This window comes from Equus caballus, chromosome 28 (genome assembly GCF_041296265.1).
Source record: "Equus caballus isolate H_3958 breed thoroughbred chromosome 28, TB-T2T, whole genome shotgun sequence".
NCBI lineage: Eukaryota > Metazoa > Chordata > Mammalia > Perissodactyla > Equidae > Equus > Equus caballus.
Genome location: NC_091711.1, coordinates 42870891 through 42885708, shown reverse-complemented (window position 1 = coordinate 42885708; position 14818 = coordinate 42870891). Strand labels below are relative to the sequence as shown.

The 14818-nt window shown below is 38.3% G+C and overlaps 2 protein-coding genes across 18 annotated transcripts in view; one reads left to right on the top strand and one right to left on the bottom strand.

The window, feature by feature from the left end:
* XPNPEP3 (X-prolyl aminopeptidase 3) overlaps positions 1 to 3361 on the bottom strand; it is a 65799-nt gene extending 62438 nt beyond the window's left edge. For 4 of the 17 annotated variants that reach the window (XR_002804541.2, XR_011433455.1, XM_005606664.4 and 1 more), the window contains exon 1: positions 3151 to 3338. Coding sequence is in view for 5 of the 17 variants with exons in the window: in XM_005606664.4 (XP_005606721.1) it covers positions 3151 to 3214 (64 nt within the window). In the remaining 12 variants the exon portion in view is untranslated. Of the gene's footprint in view, positions 1 to 2612; positions 2751 to 2802 lie in introns of all 17 variants that reach the window. The other 13 variants (XM_070253683.1, XM_070253680.1, XM_070253685.1 and 10 more) reach the window with 10 other exon arrangements.
* Positions 3362 to 3826: 465 nt separating this feature from the next.
* ST13 (ST13 Hsp70 interacting protein) overlaps positions 3827 to 14818 on the top strand; it is a 26702-nt gene continuing 15710 nt past the window's right edge. The window contains exons 1-4 of the mRNA NM_001309324.1: positions 3827 to 3941; positions 9497 to 9554; positions 11337 to 11412; positions 13378 to 13448. Coding sequence (NP_001296253.1) covers positions 3832 to 3941; positions 9497 to 9554; positions 11337 to 11412; positions 13378 to 13448 — 315 coding nt within the window. The 5' untranslated portion in view covers positions 3827 to 3831. The remainder of the gene's footprint in view (positions 3942 to 9496; positions 9555 to 11336; positions 11413 to 13377; positions 13449 to 14818) is intronic.

Genomic DNA, 14818 nt, shown 5'->3' with positions numbered 1-14818 from the left:
ACCATGTAAGTGGGACTAATCAGAGTTGGAAAAAAATGCAATTTTCCAACAACAAAAGCAAAAACAAGTGTCTCTGAAAATTTAAGAATGAAATGACTTGCCTTCCAGTCCATTTTTCCACCCTTAACAGATAACTAAAAATTCAGATTTAATCTTACTCCACAGCTTAAAATTACTCAATGGTTTCCCACTGCCTAAAGGAAGAAGCTCATTGTTTCTTAAGATAATATATAAGACTCTCCAGGAGCCAGCCACCAGCTTTCTTCCCAACTTGATTTTCTACCACCTCTTTCTATACATCTTAGGCTGGAGGCCAACTTTTTCCAAAATGTGTTCCAAGGGATACCAGTCTAAGACTCACCACAGAAAAAGGGCTCCACAGTCACATACATTTTGGAAATTACTGCCAAATACATTTCCTTCTTCAGAGACTTAGAATTAGTCTATTATGGGCACTATGGAACGCAGCATTCCCCATACTTATTTGACCATAGAACCATTCTGGTGCCAACACATATTAATATGCTCTAGAATATGCTTCAAAAAAGCTCCTCCAGGCTTACCAATGATTGCAAAGCCTTGTACCAGGCATTCTGTTTCAGAGTTCTGGGCCTATACATTCCCTCAGCCAGGATGGCTCCATTACTCTAGACTGCTTGATGAAAGCCTTTCAAGTCTCAAATCTTATCTCCTAATCTTTAAACGCATGCCCACATTTCCTCTTTGTCCCTCCCTGCTCCTGGAAAATATCACTTTTTCTTTCTCCTCACCACTGGACCTCTATCGGTCTTGCTTTTTTGTCTGTTTCCCGTGATGTCAGAAACTTTGTGCTCAGTACCCATATGTGGTGCTCAACTAATGTTCGTTGAATGAATTAACTGCAAACAGACTTTTTTTTTTTTGAGAAAGATTAGCCCTGAGCTAACATCTGCTGCCAATCCTCCTCTTTTTGCTGAGGAAGACTGGCCCTGAGCTAACATCAGTGCCCATCCTCCTCTACTTTATATGTGGGATGCCTACTACAGCATGGCTCCCCAAGTGGTGTCATGTCTGCACCCAGGATCCAAACCGGCGAACCTCGGGCCACCAAAGCAGAATGTGTGTGCTTAACTGCTATGCCACCGGGCCGGCCCCACAAACAGACTTCTAAAAAATATTCTCTACTTATTCTTTAATATTTTCAATATGTCCCTTCCCCATCTCAGACTTATATTTATCTTAAACGATTTATATTTTTAAAATACAACTTACTTATGCATGAGGAGTGCTTTATTTTGCTTTTTCTCAGATGACTACATGGTGTAAATAACTGCATATTCCAACTAATGAAATCCCACTCTTAATTAGGTTAACCTTTAGCTAGTCAAAACATTTTCACTTTAGGAACACATGACTTTCACAGATGAGAAAGTTTCCTATGGTACTCAATACTCCGTACCCAGAGCCTTTCTAAAGAAGGGCAACCAAGAGCACCACAAACATTCAACGTTCTATTTTATGAGCACCTCAAGTCAGTGAAATTTTCAAATTCTAAAACTTAGTAAAATCCCAGAAAGACATAATATTTACAACCCATTACTGCCTTTTTTGAGCTCCCATGTCACTTGAGTCAAGACTCTATTACCATCCTTTGCTGTATTGTCATTTAGCTGTTGCTTGTCTATCACTCTGACTAGACTGTGAGCAACTCCAAAGAAGTGGAGACTCATCCACAATGACTACTAATTCAAAAGTTATTGAATGAAGATACATTCTTTCTGGCTAAATAGTTCCAAAAGGACTCTTCTAAGCCAGAGTAAGACCTAGGGTGGTATAACAGAAAAACGACTAGACAGCAATCATACAACTGAAATTCCTGACTTGCTACTTGCAATCCCGTGTTAGTTTCAGTTCTTCATCAGTAAAATGAGGATATCTGCCCTAACTTATTGGACTTATGAAGATCCAAGCAGATTACTCATCTACTCAAAAGCTAATATATATTTTATGATGTTAATATAAATGGTTAGATTTATTTATTCCATTGAGGCAAAATGAAGCATAATGAATATTTCTTTCAAACATCTGGGTGTGTACAATCCAGTATCTAGTCCTAAACCTTGATTATTCAGGTTTTACACAAAGCCTCAACAAACCCAAAAAGTCACAAGCAAAGAATGGTTCCAGCTCTAAATCATAGGTTGCAGCCTCTGTGATTGACTAATTGCACATCTATTCACCTACTCCCACGGAGAGTGACAGCTTTCTGCAGCTTAACTATTAAAAGGAAGAGCAAGGTCTGTGCACTGGACAATGCTTACTTTTTATTTTCTTTTATTTCTTAAAGAGTAAGTCTTGATATAACTACTATTCCATTTTCAATAAATCCAAGTATATCAACATAGGAAACATACGCCAAGACAGAGCTTTGATGTCAAATACCACATGCTCTGTTTCACACATTGTTCATATATCAGCCCACCAAAAACGAAATATGATCGAATGGCAGATCTGCCTGCAAGGTAAGTGATTTGGCTTTCACTGATCAGGCTTTATGTTCATCAGATTAATTGCTCGCGATAGAGCACACCCTATAAAATGGTCCCCCTCATTCTGGGACTCCTTCATCTTACCTTTACACACAGGGCTTTAAGACATAGAAAGCCCGAAGAGTATTTCCAAACATAACCTCTTCTGAGAGGAACTGCTCAAAGGATTTGTGTTACTCAATATACGTTTCTTGTACCTTTTGGACCCAGCTCTCGTTAACTCTGAAAACACGAAAATAGGATTTTAAGTCAACCCAACAGAAACAAGAGCTACCTGATGTGAGACACTCTGTCACCTAAGCGTGTGTGACAACTGACACAACTTCTATGAGTCCGAGTAACTTTGAAGTCAGCCCCTCTGGGGGACGGTACACGAGTGTGCAGCCACTTCGCTTCCAAGAATACCTCAACAGCAGAGCGAACACAGGGCCCACCCTTTTCCAGGAGCAGCAGGTAAAGAAGATATCCGAGGAGCGCACAGAGGGTTTAAGAGTGGAGACCCCAGCAGAAGAGAGCTCCGCCGAACCAGGGATCGCCTGAGACCAACTTGGATGCCTGTGGGGCGCCTCAGGCTTCTCAGAGAGCAAGCCCCGGAGAGGACACTGTGGGAAGTGAGTCTAACCTGAGAGGCTGCGGGCGCTTACTACAGCGGGAACCAGCTTAGCAGCCGAAAGTAACCAAAGCATGACCGACTCGCTCACGCGTCAGGAACTGAAAGAGACAACCAGCGGGAGAAGCTGTCACCCGGAGGCCTGCGTCGCCAGGAAACCCGGCCAAACGCCCCTCCTCTTCCGGCCCGCGCCGCACGCCGGGCTTTCCTCCCACAGCGGCGCAGAATACTGACGTCACTGCCAGAGCTGTGACCGCTGCTCCGGCCGGGCGGTCCTTTTGGCGTCATGACGTCGTGCTCTACTTAAATTCTAAATGACTCACTGTAGGGAATGATATCTCCCGCCTCCTTGAGAACACAATGTAGCGGGTTCAGCCATCCAAGGAACTGGTTCAGAGTTAAGAATACTGTAAAGAATGCGTGCGTAGAGAGGCAGGCAACAGCGCGAACAGCCACGCTTCTAGAAGGTTCTAGCCAGTGCGCAAGGGCAGAGGTAGAGGGAGTGGGAATAAACAGGCGAAGGACCCGGGTCACGAGACCGTTGGGAGGGAGGGGCCGGCGGCCAGGGAGGTTCTAGTCTGTTCTGCCTCGCGGCAGCCGCCCCCTTCTACGCGGTCACGCTGAGCCAGCACCGGGGCCTGGAATCAGGCAGCAACGTCGGCCGAGCGCGCCGTCTCCCGCCGCCTGCGCACCATGGATCCCCGCAAAGTGAGCGAGCTTCGGGCCTTCGTGAAAATGTGTAAGCAGGACCCGAGCGTTCTGCACACCGAGGAATTGCGCTTCCTGAGGGAGTGGGTGGAGAGGTGAGAGCGGGGCCTGAGGACCGTTGGGGTGGGAAGAGGGACGGCGGAGGGGGAGCTGGGCCGCGGCTGGGAGCGGGGAGCGGGGAGCGAGGGCCAGCGGAGTCGCCGCCTCCCTGTGATTCGACTCCTGGCTAGGAAAGGGGGGCGGCTTCAGGGGCTAATGGAGGATCGGGAGGCTTAGATAGTACAGAGGCAGGGAAGGAGGAGGCAGAGCTGGGTTCCCTGCACCCTGAGGTCGCCAGGGGTGTGTCTTGGGCGAAATAGAAATGCAGACGATAGCGAGGACTTGGGCACTGTAGGCGTGAGGCGGGGTGAAAGGTGCAAGCGTGGAGTTGTCTTTACATCTCTGGTGGTCTGCCTAGGTCGCAGTGAGAGGAGATCCTTTACGCGTTGTGCCTTTAAATAATGTTGTAGTAATGATGTTATTGTTTAATGAGTTATAATGAAACTGGTAACTGTGTTTGATTATAACTTAGAGCGATTCTAACTGCATGGAATTATTTTGGGAATTACTTACTAAACCACCGCAGTGGTAGTCACTCCAAACGCTTAAAAAAAAAAGTGATTTTTCAAGGACCGGCATGTTAGCATGATCTCTTCTTGTTACCCTTAAATTTAGAGTACTTCGCTACGTGCATGGAATTAATTCAACAGGCATTGAGCTAGATCTAGGAAAGAGTATAAGTACTGTCTGTTTAAGGATACAGATGAGTAAATAGAGAATTTTTTTTCAAGACTTTATTTTTCGTTTTTCTCCCCAAAGCCTCCTGTTACATAGTTGTATATTTTTAGTTGTGGGTCCTTCTGGTTGTGCTGTGTGGGATGCCGCCTCACCGTGGCCTGATGAGCGGTGCCATGTCCGCGCCCAGGATCCGAGCCGCGGAAACCCTGGGCCGGCGAAGTGGAGCCCGCGAACTTAACCTCTGGGCCACGGGCCTGACCCCGAAGTTCGTTTTGATATTTACCATGTGATAGTGGTTAATATTCTACATATTGGAGGGGAACTTATGGGAGAAAGGGAAATCTTCCTGGAGATAGTTTTTAGTCACTGCTATTGGTGGGTAATTTAAAAGAGAGAACATACAAATTGCACCTCATGGTGGTGAGTAGTGACAGTGCAAAGCAATGTGACTCCTAAGAGGTGGTACCCTAAACTTTGATGTTTGTTTTAGGAACATTTCCAAGGGGGAGGAGGAACCCACGATTACGAAATATTTGAAAGAGTATTTCTTCCAACAGGCTAGTTGTAAGGAAGAAACTTTAGTTAAAATCTGTCAACATTGTATATGGTGGTATAATAATTTTTTTCCTGTAAGAAGTTTCTCAATATTCTTTTTCCCCATCAGTTTTTTAGCTATTGTAGTGTAGGATTTTTGTTCATTTTATATAGGTAAAATTCTGAACACTTACGATTAGTTACTGTAGTAACTTAGTAACTATTGTTAACAATAGTTAACAAGAATACCGTTTTTGCAAATTCCTCGCTTTTCAACGGAAAAACCCACAAGATGCTGTTAGATAAATTTCAGGACTAGGCATTGAGGAGTAGGTTTTAGTCATTTTCTCTGCTGAATAACTTGATGATCCAAATGTCTTACTTATTTGTAGGCTTTTATCCTTTCATATCTACTCATTACAGGAAAGAGCCTACAATTAAATTGTTCCTAAAATTCCAGGAAATACCTGGCACCAAGAATGAAGGTTATACTGAGTGGATACAATGTTTTGTTCCACTCCTAGAGAGGAACAGGGGACGCTGGGAAGAAAAAGTTGAAACCTATCTAAGAATGATGTAATTTGAGCTGGAGTGATTGTAGCTATGTGGAGAATTCCAATTTAAGGTCTGGAAAATATTGTCAGGCATTGTTTTCCCCAAAATGGCCGTGTATCTTACTTTAACATTTCCCATAGGGAATTCCAGGGGTTTTTTCCTGATTCCATTTATATTTTTCTTGTAGCATACTTAATTGTTAAGTATGGGATGAAGCACCTTGGCCTGTGTAGGGGGCCTTATTCTGAATTTAAATTGAGATATTAGCATGGAAGCTTTTGCTGTCTCTAAGTTTAAACTTAAATTTTTGTAGTCTGAGGGCTTTGCTCAAGGTGTATCACTTCCTCTCTTGTCTGCTTTCATGTCAGTCCTCTTAAAGCACTCCAAAATTGTAAGAGATTGGGCTGAATGTGGAGACTTCCAGGTCTGGGAATATTACTGGACCTAATCCTACTATTAGGGTTCCTCAACTTGAAACCATTGCAGAGTTCTCCTCTCGTCCCCACTAAATTAGTCATAAATACCCAGACTTAGACGTTGAAGAACAGAGTATTTGCATATTTGCCATAATTTTTACCATTGTTCTTAGCTTAAAGTTTTATTTGATGTTATGAATTTATTAGCTTAACAACCTTTTAAATTGGACAAAGGGAAATACAAAGAAAAAATTTTTTGGCCCAGTATCAGTGGAGATCCAGGGAGACAACAATATTTTCAGCAAATAAGTTTGGGGTATTTTTGTTTTTCTAGAGGGAGAAGCATTGTCTGTTTCTCCCATTCAGCACCTTTTGTCTGCTTTGTATCTTGTCTGTGCTTTAATCATTTCATTTTATGGTAATTTAAGATCAAAGAAAGTAACTTTGTATTCTAATCTCCTGCCATGGCACATGGCTTTTCAGTAAATATTTTAAATGAAGTGAATATTTAAATGAAGGATGCATTTCTACCCTCAAGGAATTTACAAGATAGCACCCAGGTTTTTTGTACATGTGCATAAGTAATTATAGCACAAAGCAGATTGTATATTATCAAATTAAGAGAATTATGAATGAAGTCTTGTGTAATCCCATATGAGGAAGGTTTCTGCACTAGCCCTAGTTATTATATAAAAGCCTATACTGGCGATGTCCCAATTTGCCGTTTTTGGCGGAGAACTAGCTTGTTTTAAATCTTGGAAGCATTACGAGAAATTTCTGTTACCTATAAATTGGTGTTACCTTCCAGTAGTTAACTAGAATTGGAATGTGAGAAACTCTAAATCTAGCTTATGAATAAACCCTCCTGTGCGCTCCTTCAAGCTTTAAAATTTTTTATGTTTTTGAAACAATTTCTGGCTTGCATAAAAATTGCAAGTACAGTAGAAAGAGCTTTTTTCCTGAACTCTTTCCAACATTGCGCCCCCAACACCACTGAGTGTGTATTTCTTACACATAAGGACAGTCTCTATAATACAACCATCAAACTTGGGGCACTAGTACTGACACATTCATACTATCTAATTCTCAGAATTACATGTTGCATTTTGTTGTCATGTCTCTTAGTCTCTTTCATTTTGAAACACTTCTTCAGTGTTTCATGATCTTGGCAATTTTGAATATTATTGGGCCAGTTAAGGGATTTCCCTCAATTTGGGTTTGTCTGATCTTTCCTTAGGATTAGATGTAGTTTAATATATTTTCTGGCAGGAGTATCACTTCCCAAAGTTTTCACGTAAGTTAGAACGTTATAACTGTTTGAACGTCATCCTAAATACATTCCTGGATGCTGTATTTTGAAACTTGGGAAAAACACAACTTAAGAAACCCTGTGTCTTCATTAAAATGTAACTGCAAAGAACTAGTGTTTGATTACTGTGCTCTTTCCCTTGGAACAGAATTTTAAAAAATTTTGTTGTGTTTACATGCCTGTTCCTTATTAAATCATCTTACTTTTCTGAGTTGCAAACAAAGATGTTTTGGATCATGTAGTAATTTATTTATTGGCATATGGGAGCCATTTTTCCTTATTGAGGGTAGTTGAGTAACAAGGTATTTTTTTATAACTCTCACATTAAACAGAATGGGAAAAGTGTGCACATTTTTGTTGATTCAATGGTGCTTAATAAGAAATTCCAAATGTTTATTACGTTTGCTATTTTACATTTATACTTTTGTCTCATGTTTCCTTCGTCAAAAGATAACCTTGAGAGTGAAAAGGGAAGCCGCAGGGTGGGAGACGATATTTGCAACACCTAAGACTGACAGAGGGCTCAGATGCAGAATCTACAGAGTACACCTATAAATAAATATGATAGACAACCTAATAGAAAGCTGGATGAGGGTTGAACTTTACCAAAAAAGGCTATTCAGATGGCCAATAAACATATGAAAAGGGACTCAACTACAGTGAGATACCACTACACACCTATGAAAATGGCTAAAAATTTGAAAGATAGACAATAGCTAAGGGTTGGCCAAGGCGTGGAACAATTAGAATTCTCATACACTGCTAAAAGAGGTATAAATTGTTAAAAGAACTTTGGAAAACCAATATCCATTTAAATCTAATGTACACAACCCTATGTCGAGAAATTCCACCCACCTGAAATGAATGTAAATATGAATGTGATAACTGCAGTTAAAAGGGATCAACACTTAAGGTATTTTGAAGTAGGTTCCTTTCTGTTTTCCAGGTTAATATGGTCTCCTTGTTTGACATAAAAGTTAATGGCTTTTTTTACTTTTTAAGGCGAATTTTAGTTGTCTTTGTTGTGTACAGCTTTCACTTTCCTTGAGTGAGTGCCCTTAATCCATTGAACATTTTAGTCACTGGACAGTTGCATGCAGCCCATATGCTTCATTGTCTACCCCAAATGGAGCATATAGCACTATTTTTTTGTGTGTGAGGAAGAGGGGCCTTGAGCTAACATCTCTTGCCAGTCTTCCTCTTTGTGCTTGAGGAAGGTTGTCCCCAAGCTAACATCTGTGCCATTCTTCCTCTGTTTTGTATGTGGGACGTTGCCACAATGGCTTGATCAGCAGTGTGTAGGTGTGCATCAGGGATCCGAACCTGCAAACCTCAGGCCACTGAAGCAGAGAGTGCGAACTTAACCACTACACTACCAGGCAGGGCCCATAGCACTAAATTTTTGTAGTCTTTTTTTCTCGTTTTTAAGTTATTTGTATGTAATTCATGGTGTTGCCCTGGAATCTTTGGGGAAGAAGGGCTTGCAAGGTCAAGAGGAAGTACTAATGGGCGGATTTTGAATGATAACGAGAAAATTTAGAAGGATAACAAGAAAATCTATAATATGAAGGGTCTATGAATATAAGCAAGAAGAATTCTCAGGTCCGAGTCGAAACAAACATTTTGAATGATTACACTGTGTCTTTATAATTATTTCATAGACTATTTTAATGAATTGACCTATTCAAGTTTTGAATTCAGCTATACCTACTGAATTCTAAACTAAACAACTTACACAAAAGATTTTGTTGTTGCGTGTTTCTCTGCCTCTTTTCTGTTTCCTCTGGGAATGGGCACAGAGAAGCTGTGTAATTTTGTTTGTTAGGCTTATTGAGGCAAGGTAAGGGTTAGATTTTCATTAACGAGTATGCTAAGAAAATAAATAAAATTTTAAGCTTACTAGTAATACTGAAGCATTCAGATGAATTCAGCTTACTCTTCAGTGTTTGACAAGGTAACCATCTAAATGTCTGACTTTTCTTCCAGCATAAATGAATGTTGCTTGGCTCAGTGATTTTTAGCTTTCTAAACAAATATCTTTTTTCTCATCTTCCTCAAGCATGGGGGGTAAAATACCACCTGCTACTCATAAAACTAAATCAGAAGAAAATATCAAGGTGAGTTATGAATTTTATTTATATGTTTAGTGATAAATTATTATAAGGCTTTTTAGGGTTTTTTAACTGCTACTCAAATTACCACTCCTGATTTCCCCAAGATCACTTAGAAAAAAATCTTGGTAAAATTTCTGTTTGGACATCAAGTCTCTGGAATCTGACTTAAAACTGAGAATTTGGGGTTGAATGTTTACCATATTTTAGAATAAATGAAAATAAATGCTACGTGTATGTTATATGCATGACCTATGAATAGGAAGCCCTGTAATTGTGTGCATTTGTAGTCTTTGTCATTGTGTCTTTGGCACCTAGTACAGTGTTTTATGCATTATAGGTACTTTTATTGTTTAATAATGTCTGCAAAGTAAATGAACAATTAGCCCAAATCAGTGATTCTCAAGTTTTTCTTCCCTGCCACTACCTGAGGAATGTTTGAGTATGATTCATGGTGTTGCTTTAGCATATTTGCCGAAAGGGTGTGGGAGATAGGAGGAGGTTACTGGTAGCCGAAGTTGAGAGATGGGGGGCTATACTCTTATGAATGCTCCCTTCAGAATTCGTATTTCTCCTATTTTCTGCCTTCATGTCTAAAAAGATTTTTTCCACAGTTTTCTAATTAACTGTCTCAAATTGATAAGAAAATTTGCTGTTTTATTATTTAGAACACTGAACAAGGTTTATCTCTTTGGATATGAAATTAGAAGTTTTATCTTTGAACAAGTGAAATGAGAGAAGTTAAGCAAAAGCCCCAAAAGTAGTTAGTCTTTTTTTTTAGATGACTCATCTCTCAGAGTTCGCTAGTTTGTGAGCCCTGGATAGGATATTTTGCCATGTGATAAACATGGATGAAGATAAACATGCAAAATTATATTAAGCTATATCTCTGCTAATAACTTTTTATTCGATTTAGAATATGACTGGTCTTACTCAGAATATACTAAAGCATCTAGCACCTTGCACATGGTAGGGACTCAACAAATATTTTGTAATAAGGTAGGGCTTTGATTTCGATTTTCAATCTAAGTAACTGGTTACGTAACTTATGAAATACTAAGACAGTTTGAATAAATAGATCTACGTGGGCTGATCGTGGCATAGTCGCTAAGATACACAGCATTGTTAAATGGAAAAGTCAAAGTGCAGAGTTGTCTTATATACTTAGAGAATATCTAGAATGGGACACGCAAGAAACCACACTGGTTGCTTAAAGGATGGGCAGGAAATTTGGTTTTCGTCATGTGTGTATTTAAATTCTTTGAATTTTCATCATTTGTGTATTACAGTTTCATAGTGTCTTATTTACAATTTCAAAACTCAAAAACTCTTGAAAATGTAAAGCATTTTAGTAAATTTGTTTGGTAATAAAATGTGATCTGAAAAGACATGAGACTGTTCAGTCTTTTTCCCACTTACTACAAATGCCAAACTTTATTTTGCAGAAATAATGTGTTTGATTATGCAGAGTTGTGGACCGCAGTGCCTATTGAGGGTGTTACATAATATATCGTATATGCATTGTATTAATTTTCTAGAATCCAAAAGTTTTTAAATTCTAAAACTCATCATCTAAAAGATTTGGATGAGGGACTGGACCTATACTTAATTTAAAAAAAGAAATGAAAACAGCAAACTAAAACTAATTTACTAAAACAAACCAAGAAAGGGAGCATTAACAACTGAAATATAATGGATGTGAATAGTTTGTGTAAATTTGTGTAAATTAGTATATATATTAGGTGTGTTATTAAATACTAATAGCATTGTTTGCCTTTCCTCTGCTAGGAAGAAAAAACAGATAGTAAGAAGGTGGAGGAAAACGTAAAGACAGATGAACCATCAAGTGAGGAAAGTGATCTGGGTGAGGAGTTGGTAGTTTGTATTTGATGACTTCATAAGATCCTGTGTTGATTTTTACTAAATTGACTAAAGCAGCCCTATGTAATAGAAATAGAATGTAAGCTACATATGAAACTTAAAGTTCTCTAGTAGTCACATTTTTAAAATACACAGGTAAAATTAACTCAAATTATATATTTAAACTAATATGTCTAAAATACATTTCGATGTGTAGGCAATATGGAAAAATTATTAATGAAATATTTTCCCTTTTTTCATACTAAGTCTTCAAAATCCAGAGTGTATTTTATACTAATAATGCAACTCAATGCAGGTGTTACATTTTTTTGGGGAAATATTTGCTCCATATTCAAACATCATGAAATTTATAGTTGAAAAAGGTCATATCCCAGGTTGTTCTAAACATATGTTTAGAACTGAATTGAATACCAAAATATTATTTTCCTTTAGTACTTGCATCCATGTTAATAAAACTGGTTCATTTTAGAAGAATTGATTTCTCTACCAAGTTTGGTTGTATTGTTTTTTAGGCCTCAAATTGACAAAATCTCTTTGTAAATTTGGAAGTCCTTTGAGACTATAAATACATACCTCAGTTATTAACTGGGCAATCTCTTAATTCTCAGAACCTATCTAAAAGCTAAATAAAAGTACTTGAATTTTTCAAATTTTGAATAAGTTGATCTTTGATATGGTTAGAATGGGCTTGTTTTTGGGGGGCTTAATTGAAGATGTGTCACTGTTTGTAAAATATTGTTTTTAGTCGTACAATTTTCTGGCAATTCCATAACTATAATTTTTTTTTTTAGCGCCACATCTCCATTTAAAGCATTTTCTTTTTTGTGAGTGAATCAAGCTTATTTTATAATTAGATATAAAGTTAGCAGCTCAGTTCCTGTTAAAAATTGATTAAAATTTTTTTGTTGGATGTTAATTCTGATTTCAGGTAGCTGATTTTAATTTCATCCTTTTTTGACCGTTAAGAGGAAACTCATCAAATTCACTCTTAATGCTAAAAATGTCTCTGAATATTGTCTGTTCCTTTTAAAAGTTTTTTTATGTGTAACTCTTATTTTGTTTTGCTTTGCTATAGTAAATTACAGTTGTCCATCATGAAATTTGCAACATTCCTTTTTCCAGTCTCTTTCTTTACTGTTTTGGTTATAGTGATAGCTCTGGGGCTCATTTCTGCATCAGTAATATACCTTTATTTTAAAATTAAAATTTATCCATATTATTTTTTTGAAACAAAAATAATTATATTAAAATTAAATTTCATTATGATTTACATCAAATTATCAGTATAACTAGTCCTATCTGCATAAAATTTTTTTTAAAAAATAGTACATTGGTATTTAAAACAAAATATTTGAACTGGATCAGCTTGTTGATGCTGACTGAATCAGTGGTGTGTCTGTGTGTAATATCTAGAAACTATGCACTTGTCAACGTTCCCACTACAACATGATGGTATATATCTTACTGATGCAGCAGTTGAAACAAGATGTAGTCTTACTGAAACAATAAAGTTTTGTTTAATGGAGAAATATTTTACAGTGCATCAATTTAAATAAAATTAATATAAAGTAAAATATTCAGTTCATCGGTTGCACTAGCCTTAGTTCATTAGTGGGTTGTTTGTTTTTTCCTGGTGTGGAAGATTAGCTCTGAGCTAACGCCTGTTGCCAATCCTCCCCTTGTTGCTTGAGGAAGATTGGCCCTGAGCTACCGTCTGTGCCAGTCTTCTCCTATATTGTATGTGAGTTGCCACTGGAGCGTGGCTTGACAAGTCATGCAGGTCCGCACCCAGGATCCGAACCCACGAACCTGGGCTGCCCAAGCGAAGTGTGCCAAACTTAACCACTACACCACCAGGCCGGCCCCATAGCTGATTAGTTTTTGATAGTCTCATGTGGCTAGCATCTACTGTATTGGACAGCATGAGTCATATCATTTTCTTTGGCAGAAATTGACAATGAAGGTGTGATTGAACCAGACACTGATGCCCCTCAAGAAATGGGAGATGAAAATGTAGAGGTAAGTTTAATGGCTTATTTTCTGCTTGTTGTAAGGGATGTGAAGGTCCCACCTACTGCAATGATTTTGTGACATAATTCTTCCTGGAAAGCACATGTTAAATCTTTCTCTGACTTAAGGCATTTAGGAAAGTATTTATTTTACTGCTTAAAATATTTGCGAAAATTCCCATTATTTTTAATCATACTCTCTAACACTCTCTGATATCCTTATTTTCTGTTTACCTGCTTTTTCAATTTGCATCTGGTTTGACTGCTCTTTAAACTATAGAGTTCAGCTAACATTTATATCTATAAGGGGAATTGCCTATTTAATGAGATATCTAATGCCAAATTGTTTTCCAAAATGGTTTTGTCACGACAGATACGATATTGCCTTCCAGGTGGTGAAAATGGTTCTTGGGAGTTTGGGCCTGAAAAAAACTTAGATATTGCAATGGTTAGTAGTGCTCCAAAGGGTCGTAACACATTAACATATATGCAGTGTATCTGTAGTATTAAAATGGAGGGGGTGAGAATTAAGAAAAAATGTCTGAAAAGGCCCTTTGGGGGTTGATAATGGAAAAAAGCTTGAGAAACAGTGTAATATAGTAATAGCAGCTTAAAAGGTTGGTCCATATCCTCACCAACACTTGATACTGTCAGATTTCATCTTTGCCAGTCTTATTGTGTGAAATGGTATGTCCTCATGGCTTTTAGTTTGCATTTTCCTGATTTCTAATAAAGTTGAGCATATTTTAATGTTTATTGGTCATTCACAGGTATTTGTGAATGACTTTCCTAACTTTCCCCATTTTTCTTCTTGGTGGTTGTCTTTTTCTTACTGATTTATAGTTCATTTTATGTTCTGGATACGAACAGTGTGTCATCTATATGTACTCCACACATTTCCTCCTAGTTTATGGATTGTCTTTACTTTCCTTATGTTGTCTTAATAAACACAATCTTTTAGTGCAGTAAAATTGATCACTTTTATATATTATGCTTTATTACCTCAAGGTTATAATTGCTGTAATGTATTGTTTTTCTTCTGAAAATTTTGTTTGGCTTTCACGTTTAATCCACCTGTCAGTCCCATTAGTGAAGAATTTTTTTCCTCACCAATGCCAAAATACACTTGTTTCCGTATATGTGTGGGTCGGTTTTGGTGCTCTCTTATTCTACGTGTCTAAATTTTTCCGTGTGCTGATGACACATTGTCTTACATAGCTTTATACTAGGCCTTGTTATCTGGTGGGGAAGGACCCCCAGTGCTTCAGGAGTATCTGGGTTGTTCTTGGCCCTTTGTTCTTCCACATAAATTTTAAAATCAGATTGTCAAGCCCCACCCCACCCCCCCAAAAAAAATTAGGATTTTTCCCCCTATTAGAA